Source organism: Macaca nemestrina, chromosome 20 (assembly GCF_043159975.1).
Source record: "Macaca nemestrina isolate mMacNem1 chromosome 20, mMacNem.hap1, whole genome shotgun sequence".
Taxonomy (NCBI): domain Eukaryota; kingdom Metazoa; phylum Chordata; class Mammalia; order Primates; family Cercopithecidae; genus Macaca; species Macaca nemestrina.
This window is the reverse complement of record NC_092144.1, coordinates 17,860,099-17,879,129: the sequence shown is the minus strand read 5'-3', so window position 1 is coordinate 17,879,129 and position 19,031 is coordinate 17,860,099. Positions and strand designations below refer to the sequence as shown.

Sequence of the window (19,031 nt, the reverse complement as noted above, 5' to 3'; positions counted from 1 at the left end):
CAGGAATTAAGTCTTTGCTCACCCCAACACATCTAAGAAACTCCTGACCTTATGATTTGCCCGCTTCAGCCTACTAATCATTACAAAGTTTAAAAACACCAAATTATCTGAATGTGGTGGTGTGCACACCTGTAGTCCTGGCTACTTGGGAGGCAAAAGAGAGAGGATCACCCGAGCCTGAGTTCCGGGGTACAGGGAGCCATGACCACACCACTGCACTCCACCCTGGGTGACCTTAAGGGGAAAACACCAAGGCTTGCCCTTCTTAAGAGGCACAGCACTGACTGCAGACCGAGAGTGATGTCACGGCCTCAGGTTCAAAACTGAGAACTGGGCCAGGCATCCTAGCTCACGCCGGTAATCCCAGCATTTTGGGAAGCCGAGGCGGGCGGGTCACAAGGTCATGAGATCGAGACTATCCTGGCTAACATGGTGAAACACCGTCTCTACTAAAATACAAAAAACTAGCCAGGCGTGGTGGCGGGCACCTGTAGTCCCAGCTAGTCGGGAAGCTGAGGCAGAATGGTGTGAACCCAGGAGGCGGAGCTTGCAGTGAGCTGAGATAGCGCCACTGCACTCCAGCCTGGGCGACAGAACAAGACGACGTCTCAAAAAAACAAAAAAAAAACCCCAAAAACTGAGAACTGGGTCAGGAATGGCAGTTCTTGCCTGTAATCCCAACACTGAGGGGCTGAGGAGGGAGGATAGCTTGAGCCCAGGTTCAAGACCAGCCTGGGCAACACAGTGAGACCCCATTTCTTTTTTTTTTTTTTTTTTTGAGACGGAGTCTTGCTCTGTCCCCCAGGCTGGAGTGCAGTGGCCGGATCTCAGCTCACTGCAAGCTCCGCCTCCCGGGTTTATGCCATTCTCCAGCCTCAGCCTCCCGAGTAGCTGGGACTACAGGCGCCCGTCACCTCGCCCGGCTAGTTTTTTGTATTTTTTAGTAGAGATGGGGTTTCACCATGTTAGCCAGGATGGTCTCGATCTCCTGACCTTGTGATCCACCCGTCTCGGCCTCCCAAAGTGCTGGGATTACAGGCTTGAGCCACCGCGCCTGGCCCCATTTCTATAAAATAAAAAAATTTGAGAACCAATGTTCTACACCATTGGGTGTACCTAATTTTCTACCCATCTCCACACACCTAGGCACTTCAGGGCCAAGGCCTGAGGGACACCTCAAAGTGCCTGACGGATCCCAGCAATGACAACAGTAATCCTCAGTCCCACCAATTACAGGACTGAGGTTTTTTGTGATTTTTTTGAGACGGAGTCTCGTTCTGTCGCCCAGGCTGGAGTGCAGTGGCGTGACCTGGGCTCACTGCAATCTCTGCCGCCTCCCGGGTTCACGCCATTTTCCTGCCTCAGCCTCCCGAGAAGCTGGTACTACAGGCGTCCACCACCACACCTGGCTAATTTTTTTGTGTTTTTAGTAGAGACGGGGTTTCACCGTGTTCGCCAGGATGGAGGACTGAGGTTTTTACTCTAATTTTACAGATGACAAATCCAGAGTCAGGGGCATAGGACAGGGACCAATGCAGGTGGGACAGAATCTAGGACAGAGGACCCCACAAGTGGCACAGAATGGAGTGCTGAGTAGAGTCCCTAAGGGAGATGCCCACTCTTTAGCTACCTCCCTGGACAGACCAGCCATGAGGACACCAGTTGCTGCTCCAGTCAACGAAAGGGACACTTTATTGAGGCTCCAGGGCCACGGGGCCTGGGCAGGAGGTTGCCCTTCAAGGAAAGAAGAGCCTTATTTGACCTTCTTCTTGGGGCGCAGGTTGTTGGTGTGGCCACACTTCTTCTTGCGGCAGTTGACAGCACGAGGGTGAAGGCGAGCATAGCACCTGCAGAGAGACAGGAGGGACGGATGAGGGCATACCCCGACTCTGGCAGCCCCCACAGCCTCCCAAGCATCGGAGCACACATACTTGCGGCAGATCATCTTGTCGCAGTTGTATTTCTGGGCAAGCTGGCGGAGGGAAGGCTCAATAATGCCACCTCGCAGGCGCAACACCAGGTGCAGGGTGGACTCTGCAGGAGACAGCCAGAAGGACGGCGACTGAGCCCAGCCCTAGCTCCTCAGTCAGAGGGGCAGGGCCCTCCAGGGCCTATAGTCTGGTGCTTTCTCAAGTGTGATGGGGACACCAAGTCGGGATCCCCCGAGTGTTCTATGTGTGGAAGATACACTGTCCCAGCCAGGCCTGCCCCAGGAAATCTCCATCTCAGCACTGACCACGAGCCCTGGGGGAGTCTGATGAGACACACATGCCAACTGAGGTATCCATCTGGGTTTCTAATATGGAAGCCGACTTCTAAGTGGTTCAGGCAAGGTCAGACACGAAGTCTAGGCTGGGCGCAGTGGCTCACACGTGTAATCCCAGCACTTTAAGAGACCAGCCTGGCCAACATAGTGAAACCCTGTCTCTACTAAAGATACAAAAAAAATTAGCCGGGCGTGGTGGGGGGCACCTGCAATCCCAGCTGCTTGGGAGGCTGAGGCAGAGGAATTGCTTGAACCCGGCAGGCGAAGGTTGCAGTGAGCAGAGATCACGCCACTGCACTCCAGCCTGGGTGACAGAGTGAGACTGTCTCACAAAAAAAGGACACTGAATTCTTGTCACTCCAACAAGTGACACTAATTTCCTTATTGCAGTGATAAAAAAAATTCACGTTATGACTCTTTTTTTTTTTTTTTTTTGCCTCCTAAGTTCAAGCAATTCTCCTGCCTCAGCCTCCTGAGTAGCTGGGACTACAGGCATGCACCACCATGCCTAGGTAATTTTCGTATTTTTAGTAGAGATGGAATTTCACCATGTTGGCCAGAATGATCTGTATCTCTTGACCTTGTGATCTGCCTGCCTTGGCCTCCCAAAGTGCTGGGATTACAGGCCTGAGCCACTGCACCCAGCTAATTTTTGTGTTTCTAATAGAAACGGGATTTCACCACATTGGCCAGGCTGGTCTGGAACTCCTGACCTCAGGTGATCCACCCGCCTCACCCTCCCAAAGTGCCGAGATTACAGGCGTGAGCCACTGTGCCCAGTCCCATTATTTTAAACAAAACACAAGTCATTTGAACTGTTCCCCAACCCCTGACTGAAGCCATCAATGCTCTTTTCCTACCTGGGGATCTTGGGTCCCTGCCCAGCAACCCCAACCCTAGTACCTTTCTGGATGTTGTAGTCTGAGAGAGTGCGGCCATCTTCCAGCTGTTTGCCGGCAAATATCAGACGCTGCTGGTCAGGTGGGATACCTTAGGGGGAGGAAGGCTCAGTTAGAGGCTCTGTGGAGCATACTACTGGCAGTGTCCCCGGCAGAGGAGTTCCAGCACTACCCCCAGTCTCTCAAAATGGCGAACTGAGGTAGAGATAACAGACGTTCTTCAGATCACATGGAGAAACAAGGGCAAAACAGGTCTGTCTAAAGCCAGCACCAACCCACACAGGACTGAAACTCCCCTGGGCAGAGAGGGATTCCCAGTCCATAGCCAGAGCCCCCACACCCAGTCCCGACTCACCCTCCTTGTCTTGAATTTTGGCTTTGACATTCTCAATGGTGTCACTGGGCTCGACCTCGAGGGTGATGGTTTTGCCCGTGAGGGTCTTCACAAAGATCTGCATGTTTGCGTCTGCTGGAGGAAGAGAGGCAGGAGAGACTGGTGAGCAATGCATGCCTGAGTGGCGCAAGCTCAGGTGCCTACACCCCAGATGCTATCCCTTTGCCTGCACCGAGCCCAACTGGTCCTGCCCCAGTACCTGTCTTCCTTCCACTCCTCCAAGCCTGGCCCTACTAAGCTTCTCACACACCCTGGCCTGGAGTCTACACATGTCCTGGAACTACCACATGTCCTCCACCCTCCTGACTGCATGGGCGCTCTTCAGGAACACAGACTGTGGTTATTCTCCTTAGGCTTAGCAGCAGCAGGACTCGTATCTCCTGATGGAATAAATACCCTTTGGCATCATCTTGTCAGATTCATCTTCCCTGAGAACCGTCCCACCCTCTCCCACCACAGCCACGTCCTGATCTCCTCCACAGGTTGCTCCTGCTGCCAGCCTGGATGGGAAGCCATCCCCTACAACAGACATGCCTTCCTGTCGCAGCCTCTCTCCTCTCTCTAACTCCAAGCTGGGGCACCCAACACTCTTAGCTTCCTTCTCAATTACGCCAAAACTCTCCAGACCCCACTTCTTGCCTTGACCCCAAACCATAAACATCACTTAGTATCTACCAACCACTTGCCAAGCATTGTTTACATATAAAAGTTGACTTAAAAAGGCAAAACAATCGACCGGGTGCAGGGGCTCAAGCCTGTAATCCCAGCACTTTGGGAGGCCGAGGCAGACGGATCATTTGAGGTCAGGAGTTCAAGATGAACCTGGCCAACACGGTGAAACCCCGTCTCTACTAAAAACACAAAAAATCAGCTGGGCGTGGTGGCGGGCGCCTGTAATCCCAGCTACTCGGGAGGCTGAGGCAGGAAAATCGCTCGAGCCCGGGAGGTGGAGGTTGCAGTGAGCCGAGAACTCCAGCTTAGGCGACAGAGCGAGACTCCTTCTGAAAAAAATACAAATAGTCTAAAGAAGAGTCTAAAAGGCAGACGCTACCACCAGCCCCTCCTTACAGACACAGTAATGGAGCCAGGTATGAACACTCAGCTCGAGGAATTTAGTATTTCCAAAGTATTTACACGCAGTGACTGGCAGAGTTAACGCTACATGCTCAATACCCCTCTCTCATTAACTCGGATCTGCCCAGAGGACGCCTTCCCGCCCGAGGCCTCGTGGGGTCACGCTGGCAGGCAGAGCACGCAGGCTCCTCTCCAAAACGGCGCTCGCCTCCTGGGCCCAGGTCTGGGCTCGGAACCGCGACCTCGAGAGCCCTGCCCAGCCACCCCGCCGAGACTGGCCCGCATGAGCCGGTTCAGGGCCACCTCTTCTGCCGCCCAGGCCCCTGCGGCCTCCCGCAGGCCCCCACCCGCCCCCGGACCGGCGCGCACCCGCTCGACCGCCGCCACCAACCAGCTCAGCCGCCTCGCTGAAGAAAAAGAGGACGGCGGAACCGGAAACCACCTAATCTCCGCCGAAGGCGCTTGCGCACGGAGCACGCCGGACGCCTGCGTCATAATTCGCGCCGCGCCTTGGGCCCCGTCCTGCCGCCATCTTGGATGCTGGCAAACGAAGCCGCAGCGCACGTGGGTGAGCGTCGCCCACCCGCTTCCGGGTATGGGCCCCGCCCGCCGACTCACTAGAGGAGATGATTGCACCTCTCCTGGTGTTTGCGCCCGCTGCCTCTGGGCCACTGACAACCGCTGACGCTTGGCGGGTCCTCAGCGAATACTTGAACGGAGTAGAGGAGAACGTTTTCTAGTAAAGCAAAGGTATTAAGCAGGACTGCGGGTCCAGGACGCACGAATCGGGGCTGAGAAAGCACCTAACACCTGGAATCGGTTGTTATAAAGCTTTCGGCCGCTGTGCCTGAATGGATTTCAGGACAGCAGCAGGGAGAGCTGACGGGACTACCGCATTCGACCAGAAAGGTGGTGGTGCCTGACAAAAGGTTCCAAGCGGGACTCAAGGTCTTTTGTTTTTGTGACGGAGTTTCGCTCTTGTTGCCCAGGCTGGAGTGCAGTGGCGGGATCTTGACTCACCGCAACCTCCGCTACCCGAGTTCAAGCAATTCTCCTGCCTCAGCCTTCCTAGTAGCTGGGATTACAGGTGTGCGCCACCATGCCCAGCTAATTTTGTATTTTTAGTAGGGACGGGGGGGGGGGTCTCGAACTCGCGACCTCAGGTGATCCGCCTGCCTCGGCCTCCCAAAGTGCTGGGATTACAGGCGTGAGCCACTGCACCCGGCAGGGTCTCTTTTCAATGTAGGATCCAGATTTGTGGGTGGCTAAAAAGTGCCAGGGCAGGCTGGGCCCGGTAGTTCACGCCTGCATTTTGGGAGGCAGAGGCAGGTGGATCACCTTAGGTGGGGAGTTGGAGACCAGCCTGACCAACATGGAGAAACCCCATCTTTTTTTTTTTTTTTTTGAGACGGAGTCTCACTCTGTAGCCCAGGCTGGTGTGCAGTGGCCGGATCTCAGCTCACTGCAAGCTCCGCCTCCCGGGTTCACGCCATTCTCCGGCCTCAGCCTCCCAAGTAGCTGGGACTACAGGCGCCCGCCACCTCGCCCGGCTAGTTTTTTGTATTTCTTAGTAGAGACGGGGTTTCACCGTGTTAGCCAGGATGGTCTCGATCTCCTGACCTCGTGATCCACCCGTCTCGGCCTCCCAAAGTGCTGGGATTACAGGCTTGAGCCACCGCGCCTGGCCAAGAAACCCCATCTTTACTAAAAACACAAAATTAGCTGGGCATGGTGGTGCATGCCTGTAATCCCAGCTACTCAGGAGGCTGAGGCAGGAGAATCACTTGAACCTGGGAGGTGGAGGTTGCAGTGAGCTGAGTTCATGCCACAGCACTGCAGCCTGGGCGACAGAGTGAGAGTCTATCTCAAAAAAAAAAAAAAAAAAGGGGCCAGGGCGAGTGCAGTGGTTCACACTTGTAATCCCAGCACTTTGGGAGGTCAAAGAGGGAGGATTACTTGAGACCAGGAATTCAAGACCAGCCTGGAAAACATAGCAAGACCCTGAATCTACAAAAAAACAAAAAAATTTTTTTAATTATCCAGGTGTGGTGGTGCGCACCTGTAGTCCCAGCTACTTAAGAGGTTGGAGGATTGCTTGAGCCCAGAGTTTTGAGGTTGCAGTGACCCATGATTGGACCACTACACTCCAGCTTGGGCAACAAAGAGAGATGCTGTCTCCAAAAAAATAAATAAATAAAAAATACAAAAGTGCTGAGTACAGAGAAGATGGGGAGCAATGAGAAGTCACCTATAGGCTTAACAGGGGTACCTGTTTATTTCCTTGAACATTTGCAGGCGTTACTATACCAGGCAAAAGCAGACACTCTAATGTCTGGGAAGATGTCTTTAGGAACATAATTTCTTTTTCTTTTTTGAGACAAGAGTTTCGCTCTAGGGGGGAGGGGGGAGGGATTGCATTGGGAGTTATACCTGATGTAAATGACGAGTTGATGGGTGCAGCACAGCAACATGGCACAAGTATACATATGTAACAAATCTGCACGTTATGCACATGTACCCTACAACTTAAAGTATAATAATAATAAATAAATTAAAAAAAAAAAAAAAAAAAAAAAAAAAAAAAGAGTTTCGCTCTTGTTGCCCAGGCTAGAGTGCAGTGATGCGAACTTGGCTCACTGCGACCTCTGCCTCCTAGATTCAAGCAATTCTGCCTCAGCCTCCCAAATAGCTGGGTTTACAGGTGTGCGCCACCATGCCCAGCTAATTTTTGTATTTTTAGTAGGGACGGGGTTTCACCATGTTAGCCAGGCTGGTCTCGAACTCCTGACCTCAGGTGATCCACCCGCCTCAGCCTCCCAAAGTACTGGGATTACAGGCATGAGCCACCAAGCCCGGTCGTAACAACATAATTTCTAAGTACTCAGAAGATGAGGTAACCCTCGGAGTGTGTCTGATGGGAAATGGATTTAGTGTGGCTCCCAGATCTGGAGGAAGACTGAGATCTGGAGGAGGAATTATGAAAGGAGGATGGGAACGGTAGTATTGTGAGCAGTGAGAGCAGCGTGAGGGAAGACCTAGCAGGTGATGGGAACTTGGGTAGTTCTAGCTCCCACCAGGGGGATTCCAAAAAAGGGCCACGTCTCTTTCTAGCTCTGTGGTGCCTGACTGTCTGCACCTCCCTCCAGCAGGGCCCCCAGCCCCACATCCAGCACTTGCCCATCTTTTGGGTTGCTTGGCCTAAGGATGGAAGAAGCCATGGCTAGGTGTACTTTTCCCTTTTTAGTAATGGTGTCTTTTTATTGATAACTTCCCAACAGCCATCTGTAAACATTGGGTACAAAAATATTCCATTAAACTCTTTCCCAAGGTGGCTCCGTTTGCTCCATGGAGGCCCTCAGAGAGGCCTGCTGGCCCCTCAGGTTCCACACCTCTATTCAGAGAAACACAGGCCTCAGCATGCTCAGGGCTGAATGGATGGCCAGCCTCCATCTCAAGACTTCTACCTATCTCAGAAACCTCTTTGAGATACCAAGGAGACAGTATTTGATACTTTTACGGAGCAAGGGGCAGGAAAAGCAGAATTAGTGGGTGCAGGGGTGGGCTGGGGTGAACTCAGAGGAGACCGTGCTTGTGCACCTCAAGGAGGTCCTGACCGGGGGTGGGGGACATCTGGCTCTGGTCTCTGGGAACCTTTCAAGCATTCTTCAGAGCAGACGTCAGGCTCAGCTCTGGAAAAATTCCCGTGCCCAGCCCTGCGACTCCAGCCGGAATGGGCGTGCCCTGGCATGGCAGAGGGGTCTTGCAGAAGAGAGGTGTTCTGAGGAAGGAAGGAGCCAGAATTAAAGACCCCCCCAGGAATTTCACACCCCTCGGGAGACAGCCCTGTTCCCCTAGGAGCCCTGAGTGACAGAACGGGGCAGCAAAGGAGCCCTGGGTGACAGAACAAGGCAGGGTTACCCGCTGCCACCTTGTATGCCGCTGCCCTGAGACCCCTCAAGGCACCGGGCAGTAGGTCTATTCGCCCGTCGTCTCCTCATCATCTGTCTGGCTGCGGCCGTTGATGGCTGGGGAGCCAGGCTGGACATGGGACAGGTCCTCGAAGCCAGGGCTCAGGGAGGGCGAGACGGTGTCGGGGCTGGTGTCACACGAGCCCGTGCTCTGTTCTGAGGTGGCGATGGTGGTCGTGGTGCTGGGTGGGATGGGGTCTTCGTCTTCTTCCTCCAGGAAGGACGCCTCCGGGATATCTGGAGGAAGGAGGCCCAAGAGTTGGTGGTGTCACCTTGCGAAGCACCGTGATGTAGGATTTATTGTCCATGTGACCCATAATGGCTGCCCTCACCCCATGGGGGCATGACTTGGCCCTTTTTTTTTTTTTTTTTTTTGAGACGGAGTTTCGCTCTTGTTGCCCAAGCTGGAGTGCAATGGTGTGATCTCAGCTCACTGCAACCTCCGCCTCCCGGGTTCAAGCAATTCTCCTGCCTCAGCCTCCCAAGTAGCTGGGACTACAGGTGCCCGTCACCACGCCCATCTAATTTTGTATTTTTACTACAAACGGGGTTTCTCTATGTTGGTAGGGCTGGTATCGAACTCCCGACCTCAGGTGATCCACCCGCCTCGGCCTCCCAGTGTTGGGATTATAGGCATGAGCCACCGCGCCCGGCAGACTTGGCCCATTTTTATTTTGTAGAGGAGGAAACTGAGGTCCAGGCAGGGAAGAGCTCTCCCTTCAAGGTGAGGTGAGGAAGGGACACAAGCTCTGGGGTTGGGCCTACAGGAGCTGTGAGGGCAAGCCTGGCTCACTGCACTACCTGGCCTAGGTACATGACCTCCCCTCAGCCTGGCTCTCTGCTCTGTAAACTGCTGTTGGAGGCCCTAGGATGGAGAGCCGTCAGCCTTTTCAACAGATGGGATGAACCCAGGCTCAGCCTGCAGAGCCCTTTAAGGTGGTGGCAACATGGAGTGGTACCCCAGAGAACAGACGGGCTCTTTAGCCAGACGGATGTGCACTCAAGTCCTGCCCCTCTGGGCCTCTGTTTCCCTCTCCATGAAACGGGGATACTCACAGTCCCCACCTCATGGGTGACTGTGGGTAACAGCCTGGTTCACAGGGGCTCATGATGCACACGGGGATAAGGATCATCATGCCACTTATCCACATTCCCTGTGCGGCCTCCCCACAGGGCACGGACTCCCGTCCTAGCGCCAGCCTTGTAGGCTGCCGAGAAGACCAGGCCAGCACCCCGCCCCCGCCCCAGGTTTCTCCAGACCCACTGCCCATTACAGCCTGGTCTCAGGATCAGGCCCCAAGGTGGCCTTCCAGAAGCCTGCCCTGGGCGGAGAGTGCTGACATGCTCGGGAGCCGGAGCCCTGTGTGACACTTACGGCTGAAGGCCTCTGGGTGCTGCCTGGCCAGTTTCCCTTTCAGCGTCCTGCAGGGGAGAGAAGGCACACAGGGCTTAACCTGCTGAGCAGGCAGGCCAGGCCTTGTGCCAGTCACAGGCCCCTGCTGCCGGCTGAGGGCAAGGGGAGACGGGAGTGAGAACCCCACACTGTTCATCACATCACATCTTCACTCTCTCCAGGTGCTCGGCCCCACAGCCACGGCCCTGACAGTCACTCACCAGCCGGCCTCCAGCCCCAGGGTAGGCAACAACCCCCAACTAGTTAAGACTCTGGGTGCTCTGAGCCTAGGCACTGGCTGGGGGCTCCCCCTACAAGGCCCCTTCTTACATGTGGCCTCCTCTACTCTGATAAACTCTTTTTTTTATTTTTTGAGACAGAATCTCGCTCTGTCATCCAGGGTGGAATGCAGTGGTGCCATCTTGGCTCACTGCAACCTCCACCTTCTGGATTCACATGATTCTCCTCCCTCAGCCTCCCGAGTACCTGGGATTACAGGCACGTGCCACCGTGCTCAGCTGATTTTTTGTATTTTTTTTTTTTTTTTTTGAGACGGAGTCTCGTTCTGTCGCCCAGGCTGGAGGGCAGTGGCACGATCTCGGCTCACTGCAAGCTCTGCCGCCTCCCGGGTTCACGCCATTCTCCTGCCTCAGCCTCCCGAGAAGCTGGGACTATAGGCGCCTGCCATTGTGCCCGGCTAATTTTTTTTTTTTTTTTTGAGACGGAGTCTCGCTCTGTGGCCCAGGCTGGAGTGCTGTGGCCGGATCTCAGCTCACTGCAAGCTCCGCCTTCCGGGTTTACGCCATTCTCCTGCCTCAGCCTCCCGAGTAGCTGGGACTACAGGCGCCCACCATCTCGCCCGGCTAGTTTTTTGTATTTTTTTTAGTAGAGACGGGGTTTCACCGTGTTAGCCAGGATGGTCTCGATCTCCTGACCTCGTGATCCGCCCGTCTCAGCCTCCCAAAGTGCTGGAATTACAGGCTTGAGCCACCGCACCCGGCCCCGGCTAATTTTTTTGTATTTTTAGTAGAGACAGGGTTTCACCGTGTTTGCCAGTATGGTCTCGATCTCCTGACCTCGTGATCCGCCTGCCTCGGCCTCCCAAAGTGCTGGGATTACAGGCGTAAGCCACCGCGCCTGGCGGTTTTTTGTATTTTTAATAGAGACGGGGTTTCATCATGTTGGCCAGGCTGGTCTCGAACTCCTGACCTCAGGTGATCCGCCTGCGTCAGCCTCCCAAACTGCTGGGATTACAGGCATGCGCCACTGTGCCTGGCCATTCCTGCCTTTTCATTATGTGTCTAGCACTATGTTACGTTTTTGTTTTGTTTTGTTTTGTTTTGTTTTTTTTTTTGAGACAGAGTCTAGCTCTGTTGCCCAGGCTGGAGTGCAGTGGCCGGATCTCAGCTCACTGCAAGCCCCGCCTCCCGGGTTCACGCCATTCTCCTGCCTCAGTCTCCTGAGTAGCTGGGAGTACAGGTGCCCGCCACCTCGCCCGGCTAATTTTTTTTGTATTTTAGTAGAGACGGGGTTTCACCGTGTTAGCCAGGATGGTCTCGATCTCCTAACCTCGTGATCCGCCCGTCTCGGCCTCCCAAAGTGCTGGGATTACAGGCCTGAGCCACCGCGCCCGGCCTTTTTTTTTTTTTTAATTTGAGACAGAGTCTCGCTGTGTCACCCAGGCTGGAGTGCAGTGGCGTGATCTCGGCTCACTGAAACCTCCACCTCCCGGGTTCACACCATTCTCCTGCCTCAGCCTCCCAAGTAGATGGTACTACAGGCGCCCGCCACCACGCCCAGTTAATTTTTTGTATTTTTGGTAGAGATGGGGTTTCACCATGTTAGCCAGGATGGTCTCGATCTCCTGACCTTGTGATCTGCCCGCCTCAGCCTCCCAAAGTGCTGGGATTACAGGTGTGAGCCACCACGCTCAGCTGCACTATGTTACGTTTTTTAAGAATAAATAAACTGCAAGGCTGAGCGTGATGGCTCATGCCTATAATCCCTGCATTTGGGAGGTCGACGTGGATGGATCACCTGAGGCCAGGAGTTTGAGATGAGGCTGGCCAACATGGGGAAACCCTGTCTCTACTAAAAAAAAAATACAAAAAGTGGCCGGGCGCGGTGGCTCACGCCTGTAATCCCAGCACTTTGGGAGGCCGAGGCGGGCGGATCACGAGGTCAGGAGATCGAGACCACGGTGAAACCCCGTCTCTACTAAAAATACAAAAAATTAGCCGGGCGCGATTGTGGGCGCCTGTAGTCCCAGCTACTCGGGAGGCTGAGGCAGGAGAATGGCGTGAACCCGGGAGGCGGAGCTTGCAGTGAGCCGAGATTGCGCCACTGTACTCCAGCCTGGGCGACAGAGCGAGACTCCGTCTCAAAAAAAAAAAAAAAAAAGGGCCGGGCGCGGTGGCTCACGCCTGTAATCCCAGCACTTTGGGAGGCCGAGGCGGGCGGATCACAAGGTCAGGAGATCGAGACCACGGTGAAACCCCGTCTCTACTAAAAATACAAAAAAATTAGCCGGGCGCGGTTGTGGGCGCCTGTAGTCCCAGCTACTCGGGAGGCTGAGGCAGGAGAATGGCGTGAACCCAGGAGGCGGAGCTTGCAGTGAGCCGAGATCGCGCCACTGCACTCCAGCCTGGGCGACAGAGCGAGACTCCTCTCAAAAAAAAAAAAAAAAAAAAAAAAATACAAAAAGTACACAAAATACAAAAATTAGGCTCACACCTGTAATCCCACCACTTTAGGAGGCCAGGGCAGGTGGATTGCCGGAGCTCAGGAGATCGAGACCAGCCTTGGCAACATGGTGAAACCTCGTCTTTACTAAAACACAAAAAATCAGCTGGGCGTGGCAGCATGCGCCTGTAGTCCCAGCTACTCAGGAGGCTGAAGCAGGAGAATCGCTTGAACCCGGGAGGCAGAGGTTGCAGTGAGCCGACAGTGCACCACTGCACTCCAGCCTGGGCAGCAGAGCAAGACTCTATCTCAAAAATAAAACAACAACGGCCGGGCGCGGTGGCTCAAGCCTGTAATCCCAGCACTTTGGGAGGCCGAGACGGGCGGATCACGAGGTCAGGAGATCGAGACCATCCTGGCTAACACGGTGAAACCCCGTCTCTACTAAAAAATACAAAAAACTAGCCGGGCGAGGTGGCGGGCGCCTGTAGTCCCAGCTACTCGGGAGGCTGAGGCAGGAGAATGGTCTAAACCCGGGAGGCGGAGCTTGCAGTGAGCTGAGATCCGGCCACTGCACCCCAGCCTGGGCGACAGAGCAAGACTCTGTCTCAAAAAAAAAAATAAATAAATAAAATAAATAAATAAATAAAACAACAAAAATTAGCTGGGCATGGTAGAGTATGCCCGTAATCCCAGCTACTCAGCAGGCTGAAGCACAAGAATCGCTTGAATCCGGGAGGCAGAGGTTGCAGTAAGCCAAGATGACGCCACTGCACTCCAGCCGGGGCCACAGATCAAGACTCTGTCTTGATCAATTAATCAATCAGTAAATAAACTTACGTCAAGATTTTATCCCAAGGTTGGAATTGCCCCAGACACTTAAGTGCACAGCGAAGCCTTGTAAAACAAACAGAAATCTCCCCTTTATACTGGTATGTGAAGGAAACTGAGGCTTACATGGGGAGGTGGAGGCAGAGGTCAGCTGGGGCCCTGGGGTGGGGCTGAGCACCCACCTGATCCGGCGGAAGATGCTGTCCAGGTCCCGTTTCATCTCTACCAGGGTCCTTGTGTGGTGCAGGAAGCGCTCGCTCATCTGCTGCAGGCGGGCGCTGGACAGGTTGTTGAAGTTGAGCAGCATCTCATTGGTCTTCTCAAAGCGGTCCAGCCTGATGGTGGAGAGAGGGCATGAGCTGCCCAGCTTCGGGGCCCTGCCCAACCTGGCACAGCTGACTGTTCATGCCAAGCCCTTGCCTGCTTCACAACCTCTGCATGGGCTGTTCCCTTGTCCTGCAGAGTTCTACCTACTCTTTGAGCCACCTAGCAAACTCCTATTCAACCTTCAAAACCCTACTCAAGGGTGTCCTTCTCATGTAGCCTTGTCTACCTCTTCATTCAATCAGACTCTTTTTTTTGTTTTGTTTTGAGATGGAGTCTTGCTCTGTTGCCCAGGCTGGAGTACAGTGGTGCGATCTCAGCCCACTGGAAGCTCCGCCTCCTGGGTTCAGGCCATTCTCCTGTCTCAGCCTCCCGAGTAGCTGGGACAACAGGTGCCCGCCACCACGCCTGGCTAATATATTTTTTTTATTTTTAGTAGAGACGGGGTTTCACCATGTTAGCCAGGATGGTCTCAATCTCCTGACCTCGTGATCTGCCCACCTCGGCCCCCCAAAGTGTTGGGATTACAGGCGTGAGCCACTGCGCCCGGCCCAATCAGACTCTTTTAACTTCACTAGCCCCAGGTTGTTCCTCTGGCCCAGCCCTGACACCATAGGGCCAGGAGGGTCTGTGTCTGGCTTTGTCTCCCCTCAGTCTGGAAGTTCCCCAGAGTCACATCTGAATCTGACTTGAAACCCACCTCTACTGAAAATACAAAAATTAGCTGGGCATGGTGGCACATGTCTGTAATACCAGCTACTTGGAAGGCTGAGGCAGGAGAAATCACTTGAACCCAGGAGGCAGAGGTTGCAGTGAGCTGAGATCGCGCCATTGCACTCCAGCCTGGGCAACAAGAGTGAAACTCTGTCTCAAAAACAAGAAACAAATAAACAAAAAACCCTGCATATGGCCCCCTCTGGTCCTTCAACTCTCCCCACCCCAGGCCTCGGGACAGGAGCCCCTGCGGCCCCCTCCAAGCCGTCCACAGCTGCAAAACCTCCCCAAAGCCCTGCTTCCCGTGCCAAGGCCTCGCCTCCAGGCTGGGAAGGAATTTACTTTGGAGCCAGCGACAGATTTGCTCATTTCCTTCATTTTATCACCAGTGTGGGCCCCGGGTAGGGGCGGGCAAGACAAGAATGTTGGCCAGCCCGTGGATTGCTTCCCACACTCACATCCCCCAGCCGCCACTCACATGTTCTTCTGGGCCAGGATGATGGCGTTGACATCATCTGTGTTCACCATGCTCAGGATGCGGCCGCAGAAGACCCTCGAGGCCGAGTCCGGGAGGTCCATCTCTTCCTCCTCCTCCGCTGCCTGAAACAGGCAAGAACAGAGTGGTCTGCACCAGTCACCAGGTGAGGTGGGACCAAGAGGCCAGGCTGGGACCCCCATGTGCTGGAATCTAACCCAACCGTGGTGGTATCCTACAGTGGGGATGTGTGACTGTGGCTCAGTCATGCCACCTGAACCTCAGGTGTGCCAGCCCAGGAATTTGGAGGTATTGGGCAAACTAAGAGAGGTTGTATTTGTAAACTGTACCCAAGCACATTAGAATCCCATCACCTCCCACTTCCATGAGCCCAAGGCCACAGGCACCTCTCATCTGCACAGATCTGCCAGCTTCCTCCCTCATCCCCCGTCACACACCTGCTGTCCTCACAAGCTGAACGTGTGTGGCTGCCTCAGCAAATCATCACCACCTCCAATGTCTCCTCTCCCAAGAGGTCAGGGACCCCTATTCCGGTCACTCTTACTGCTTCTCTTACTACTTGACCTTGCTTTTTTATTTCTTTTTGATACGGAGTTCCACTCCTGTTGCCCAGGCTGGAGCGCAATAGCGCGATCTCAGCTCACCGCAACCTCCGCCTCCTGGGTTCAAGCAATTCGCCTGCCTCACCCTCCCGAGTAGCTGGGATTACAGGTGCCTGCCATGACACCTGGCTAATTTTTGTAGTTTTTAGTAGGGACGAGATTTCACCATGTTGGCCAGGCTGGTCTTGAACTCCTGACTTCAGGCGATCCACCCGCCTCAGCCTCCCTGACTGCTGGGATTACAGGCATGAGCCACCGCACCCAGCCTACTTTACCTTGTTTTTGTTTGTTCATTAAGAGACAGGATCTCGCTATGCTGCCTAGGCAGCTCTTAAATTCCTAGGCTGACACAACCCTCTTGCCTTGGTCTCCCAAAGTGCTAGGATTACAGGCATGAGCCACCGCATCCAGCCACACTTTACCTTGATTTAATTGCTTCACTGGTTCACATCTTCATGAAATTATCCTAGTCATCAGCTAACCCATTTGCCTGTCACCCCCACAACAATGTCAGCTCCAAAAAAGCAGAGGTGGCCGGGTACGGTGGCTCTCGCCTGTAATCCTAGCACTCTGGGAGGCCGAGGCAGGTGGATCACGTGAGATCAGGAGTTCAAGACCAGCCTGGCCAACATAGTGAAACCCCGTCTCTACTGAAAATATAAAAATTAGCCAGGCATGGTGGCAGGCACCTGTACTCCCAGCTACTTGGGAGCCTGAGGCAGGGGAATCGCTTGAACCCGGAATGCAGAGGTTGTGGTGAGCCAAAATTGCGCCACTTCACTCCAGCCTGGGCAACAGATTCTGTCTCAAAAAAAAAAAAAAAGGAAGAGGCGTGTCTGTCACCAGAGCCTGACCCGGAACCTGGTTCATAGCAAGGGACTGCCAGAATGTCAGAATGTTGTTGTGGGGAAGGGCAACAGAACTTTTCAAACTCAGCTCTGACATGATGCTTTTTTAAATTTAATTTTATTTTTTTTGGAGACGGAGTCTTGCTCTATTGCCCAGGCTGGAGTGCAGTGGTGCAATCTCGGCTCACTGCAAGCCCTGCCTCCCGGGTTCACGCCATTCTCCTGCCTCAGCCTCCCGAGTAGCTGGGACTACAGGTGCCCGCCACCACGCCTGGCTAATTTTTTGTATTTTTAGTAGAGACAGGGTTTCACCATGTTAGCCAGGATGGTCTGGATCTGCTGACCTCGTGATCCGCCCGCCTCGGCCTCCCAAAGTGCTGAGGTTACATGACATGACACTTCTATTAGCAAACTAAAGCCAAGAATTGCAGGCACTCACAGCCAATCCGTGGGCCCCAGTAACCCAGATGGTTCTGAGGTTCCCAGTTTTACTGGCACACGGATGACTGTAATGGCAGGCAGGGACTTCCAGAAGCAACCAGGGGAGGAGGGGCTACTGCACTAACCCTCCTAGGGAGTTCAGGAAAAATCTAGGATCTTGATATAGTTTGCCTCTGAGGCCCACACATTTAATAGCCAAGAAACAGAGAAACCTACTTCTACTGGATCAGAAAAGGTTTCAGAGGCCGGGCGTGGTGGCTCACGTCTGTAATCCCAGCACTTTCGGAGGCCGAGGTGGGCAGACTACTTGAGGTCAGGAGTTCAAAACCAGCCTGGACAACATGGTGAAACCTCCATCTCTACTAAAAATACAAAAATTATCCAGGCATGATGGCGGGCACCTGTAGTCCCAGCTACTCAGGAGGCTGAGGCAGGAGAATTGCTTGAACCCAGGTGGCAGAGGTTGCAATGAGCCAAGATCAAGCCACTGCATTCTAGTGTGGGCGACAGAGGGAGACTCCATCTCAACTTAAAAAAAAAAGAAGCCAGGCGCGGTGGCTCAAGCCTGTAATCCCAGCACTTTGGGAGGCCGAGATGGGCGGATCACAAGGTCAGGAGATCGAGACCATCCTTGCTAACATGGTGAAACCCCGTCTCTATTAAAAAATACAAAAAACTAGCCGGGCGAGGTGGCGGGCGCCTGTAGTCCCAGCTACTCGGGAGGCTGAGGCAGGAGAATGGTGTGAACCCGAAAGGCGGAGCTTGCAGTGAGCTGAGATCCGGCCACTGCACTCCAGCCTGGGCGACAGAGCGAGGCTCCGTCTCAAAATAAATAAATAAATAAATAAAATAAATAAAATTAAAAAAAAAAGAAAGACACCTGGAGAGGGAGGTCCATAGCTAGTGCCAGAGAGGCACAGTATTGGGACCTTCTAGGATACACTCCTGCTTCAAAACAGGACTCTTTTCTGTCTCTGGCTCCCAGATGTGAGGGCTGGGGGGTTCCTGGCACTTCCCTCCCGTCCCCCAGCAACTTCCTCTCACAAGAAGCCTTCTCTGATTACTGCTAGTCTGCTCCACATACACAGTGAAATTGACCCAGCAAAAGCTCTGATCCCAACTCCAAATGTAGATTTATTGAAGAAACGCAGAGAGGTAGGCTGTTTGACCATGGGAGAGCCACTTCACCCTTCTGAATCAGTTTTTTTCAACCATAAAACGGGAATAAGGTAGAATGACGATCTCACAGTGCTGTCTGTGGCAACTGAAACCAAAGGTGATAATGAGGGGAGTTCAGGACAGGCTGTTTCTCCAAGAGGAGTGTGAAGAAGTCCCGGGACAGGGTCCGGGAATCAGCATTTTGACAGCATCCCAGGGGTCTCTAAGAACATATTACGGGCAAACACTTGTAGAGCACTTCAGTTAATCCTCAATCACTGTTACGAGGCAAACACAATCATCTCCGAGTGAAACTGAGGCTCACAGGGGCGGGCTCAGTTGCCAAAACTCACATGGAGAGACAGAGAAGCACCACGGTTCTATATCCAGGTTATTTAACAGAATTTAACTCAGCCATCCAAGCTCTGAAAAACCCCAAGTGAGGAGGGGCTCAAATACCCCCCTCACGCCCCGTCCCCTACAATACGGGGAAACTGAGGCACAGACCGGGCAACGCCCAGCTCCAGGTTACACGACACACCCAGAACACAGGCGGGCCCAATTTCTATGCCCCTGATCCGGATCCAGATCCAGCCCGCGGCGCCGCCTGCGTATCCATTGAGCAGACGGGGAAACTGATGCCTGTGCGCAGCAGGAATGACCAGATGTGGCCAGCGGCGCACCCCATCCCACCGCAGCCCGGGGGCCGCGCCCGACCCGGACCGGTTCCCCGAGGCCCTGGAGTCCCCAGCCCCACCCCAAACTCGGCCCCGGCGTCGGTAGCGGCGGCACCTGCACATCTGGCGGCCTTGCTCGCGCTTCCGGGATGGCGCCCGCGCCGGCGCAACGTCACCACGCACCGATCGTGCGAGCGCGCGTGGCGGCGGCGTACCCTGGAGCCGCTTGCGTGCGTGGAGTCACAACAGGAAAAGGCGGGGCTT

The 19,031-nt window shown here is 54.0% G+C and overlaps 2 protein-coding genes across 11 annotated transcripts; both read right to left on the bottom strand.

Moving 5' to 3' along the window:
- Window positions 1–1,669: 1,669 nt before the first annotated feature.
- Window positions 1,670–5,157, bottom strand: LOC105486149 (ubiquitin A-52 residue ribosomal protein fusion product 1). Of its 4 annotated transcripts, none has more exons than XM_071087425.1 (5): window positions 5,025–5,157; window positions 3,521–3,634; window positions 3,170–3,256; window positions 1,932–2,034; window positions 1,670–1,847 (listed from the first exon to the last, which is right to left on the bottom strand). In XM_071087425.1, exons 2-5 carry the CDS (start codon window positions 3,621–3,623, stop codon window positions 1,754–1,756), a joined length of 387 nt encoding a protein of 128 aa, XP_070943526.1. In that variant the 5' UTR covers window positions 3,624–3,634; window positions 5,025–5,157; the 3' UTR covers window positions 1,670–1,753. The 4 variants fall into 4 exon arrangements, with proteins under 4 accessions (XP_070943526.1, XP_011747450.1, XP_011747519.1 ...); XM_011749148.2 differs by having other exon boundaries at window positions 3,521–3,631; window positions 5,003–5,143; XM_011749217.2 differs by having other exon boundaries at window positions 3,521–3,631; window positions 5,025–5,046.
- A 2,697-nt stretch (window positions 5,158–7,854) lies between these two features.
- On the bottom strand, window positions 7,855–19,031 carry LOC105486405 (KxDL motif containing 1). Of its 7 annotated transcripts, none has more exons than XR_011617772.1 (6): window positions 18,883–19,031; window positions 15,024–15,145; window positions 13,690–13,842; window positions 9,977–10,023; window positions 8,552–8,838; window positions 7,855–8,411 (listed from the first exon to the last, which is right to left on the bottom strand). XR_011617772.1 is itself a non-coding variant. In XM_011749365.2 (6 exons), exons 2-5 carry the CDS (start codon window positions 15,122–15,124, stop codon window positions 8,609–8,611), a joined length of 531 nt encoding a protein of 176 aa, XP_011747667.1. In that variant the 5' UTR covers window positions 15,125–15,145; window positions 18,883–19,031; the 3' UTR covers window positions 7,855–8,411; window positions 8,562–8,608. The 7 variants fall into 7 exon arrangements, 6 of the variants coding, with proteins under 6 accessions (XP_011747667.1, XP_011747605.1, XP_070943524.1 ...); XM_011749365.2 differs by having other exon boundaries at window positions 8,562–8,838; XM_011749303.2 differs by having other exon boundaries at window positions 7,855–8,838.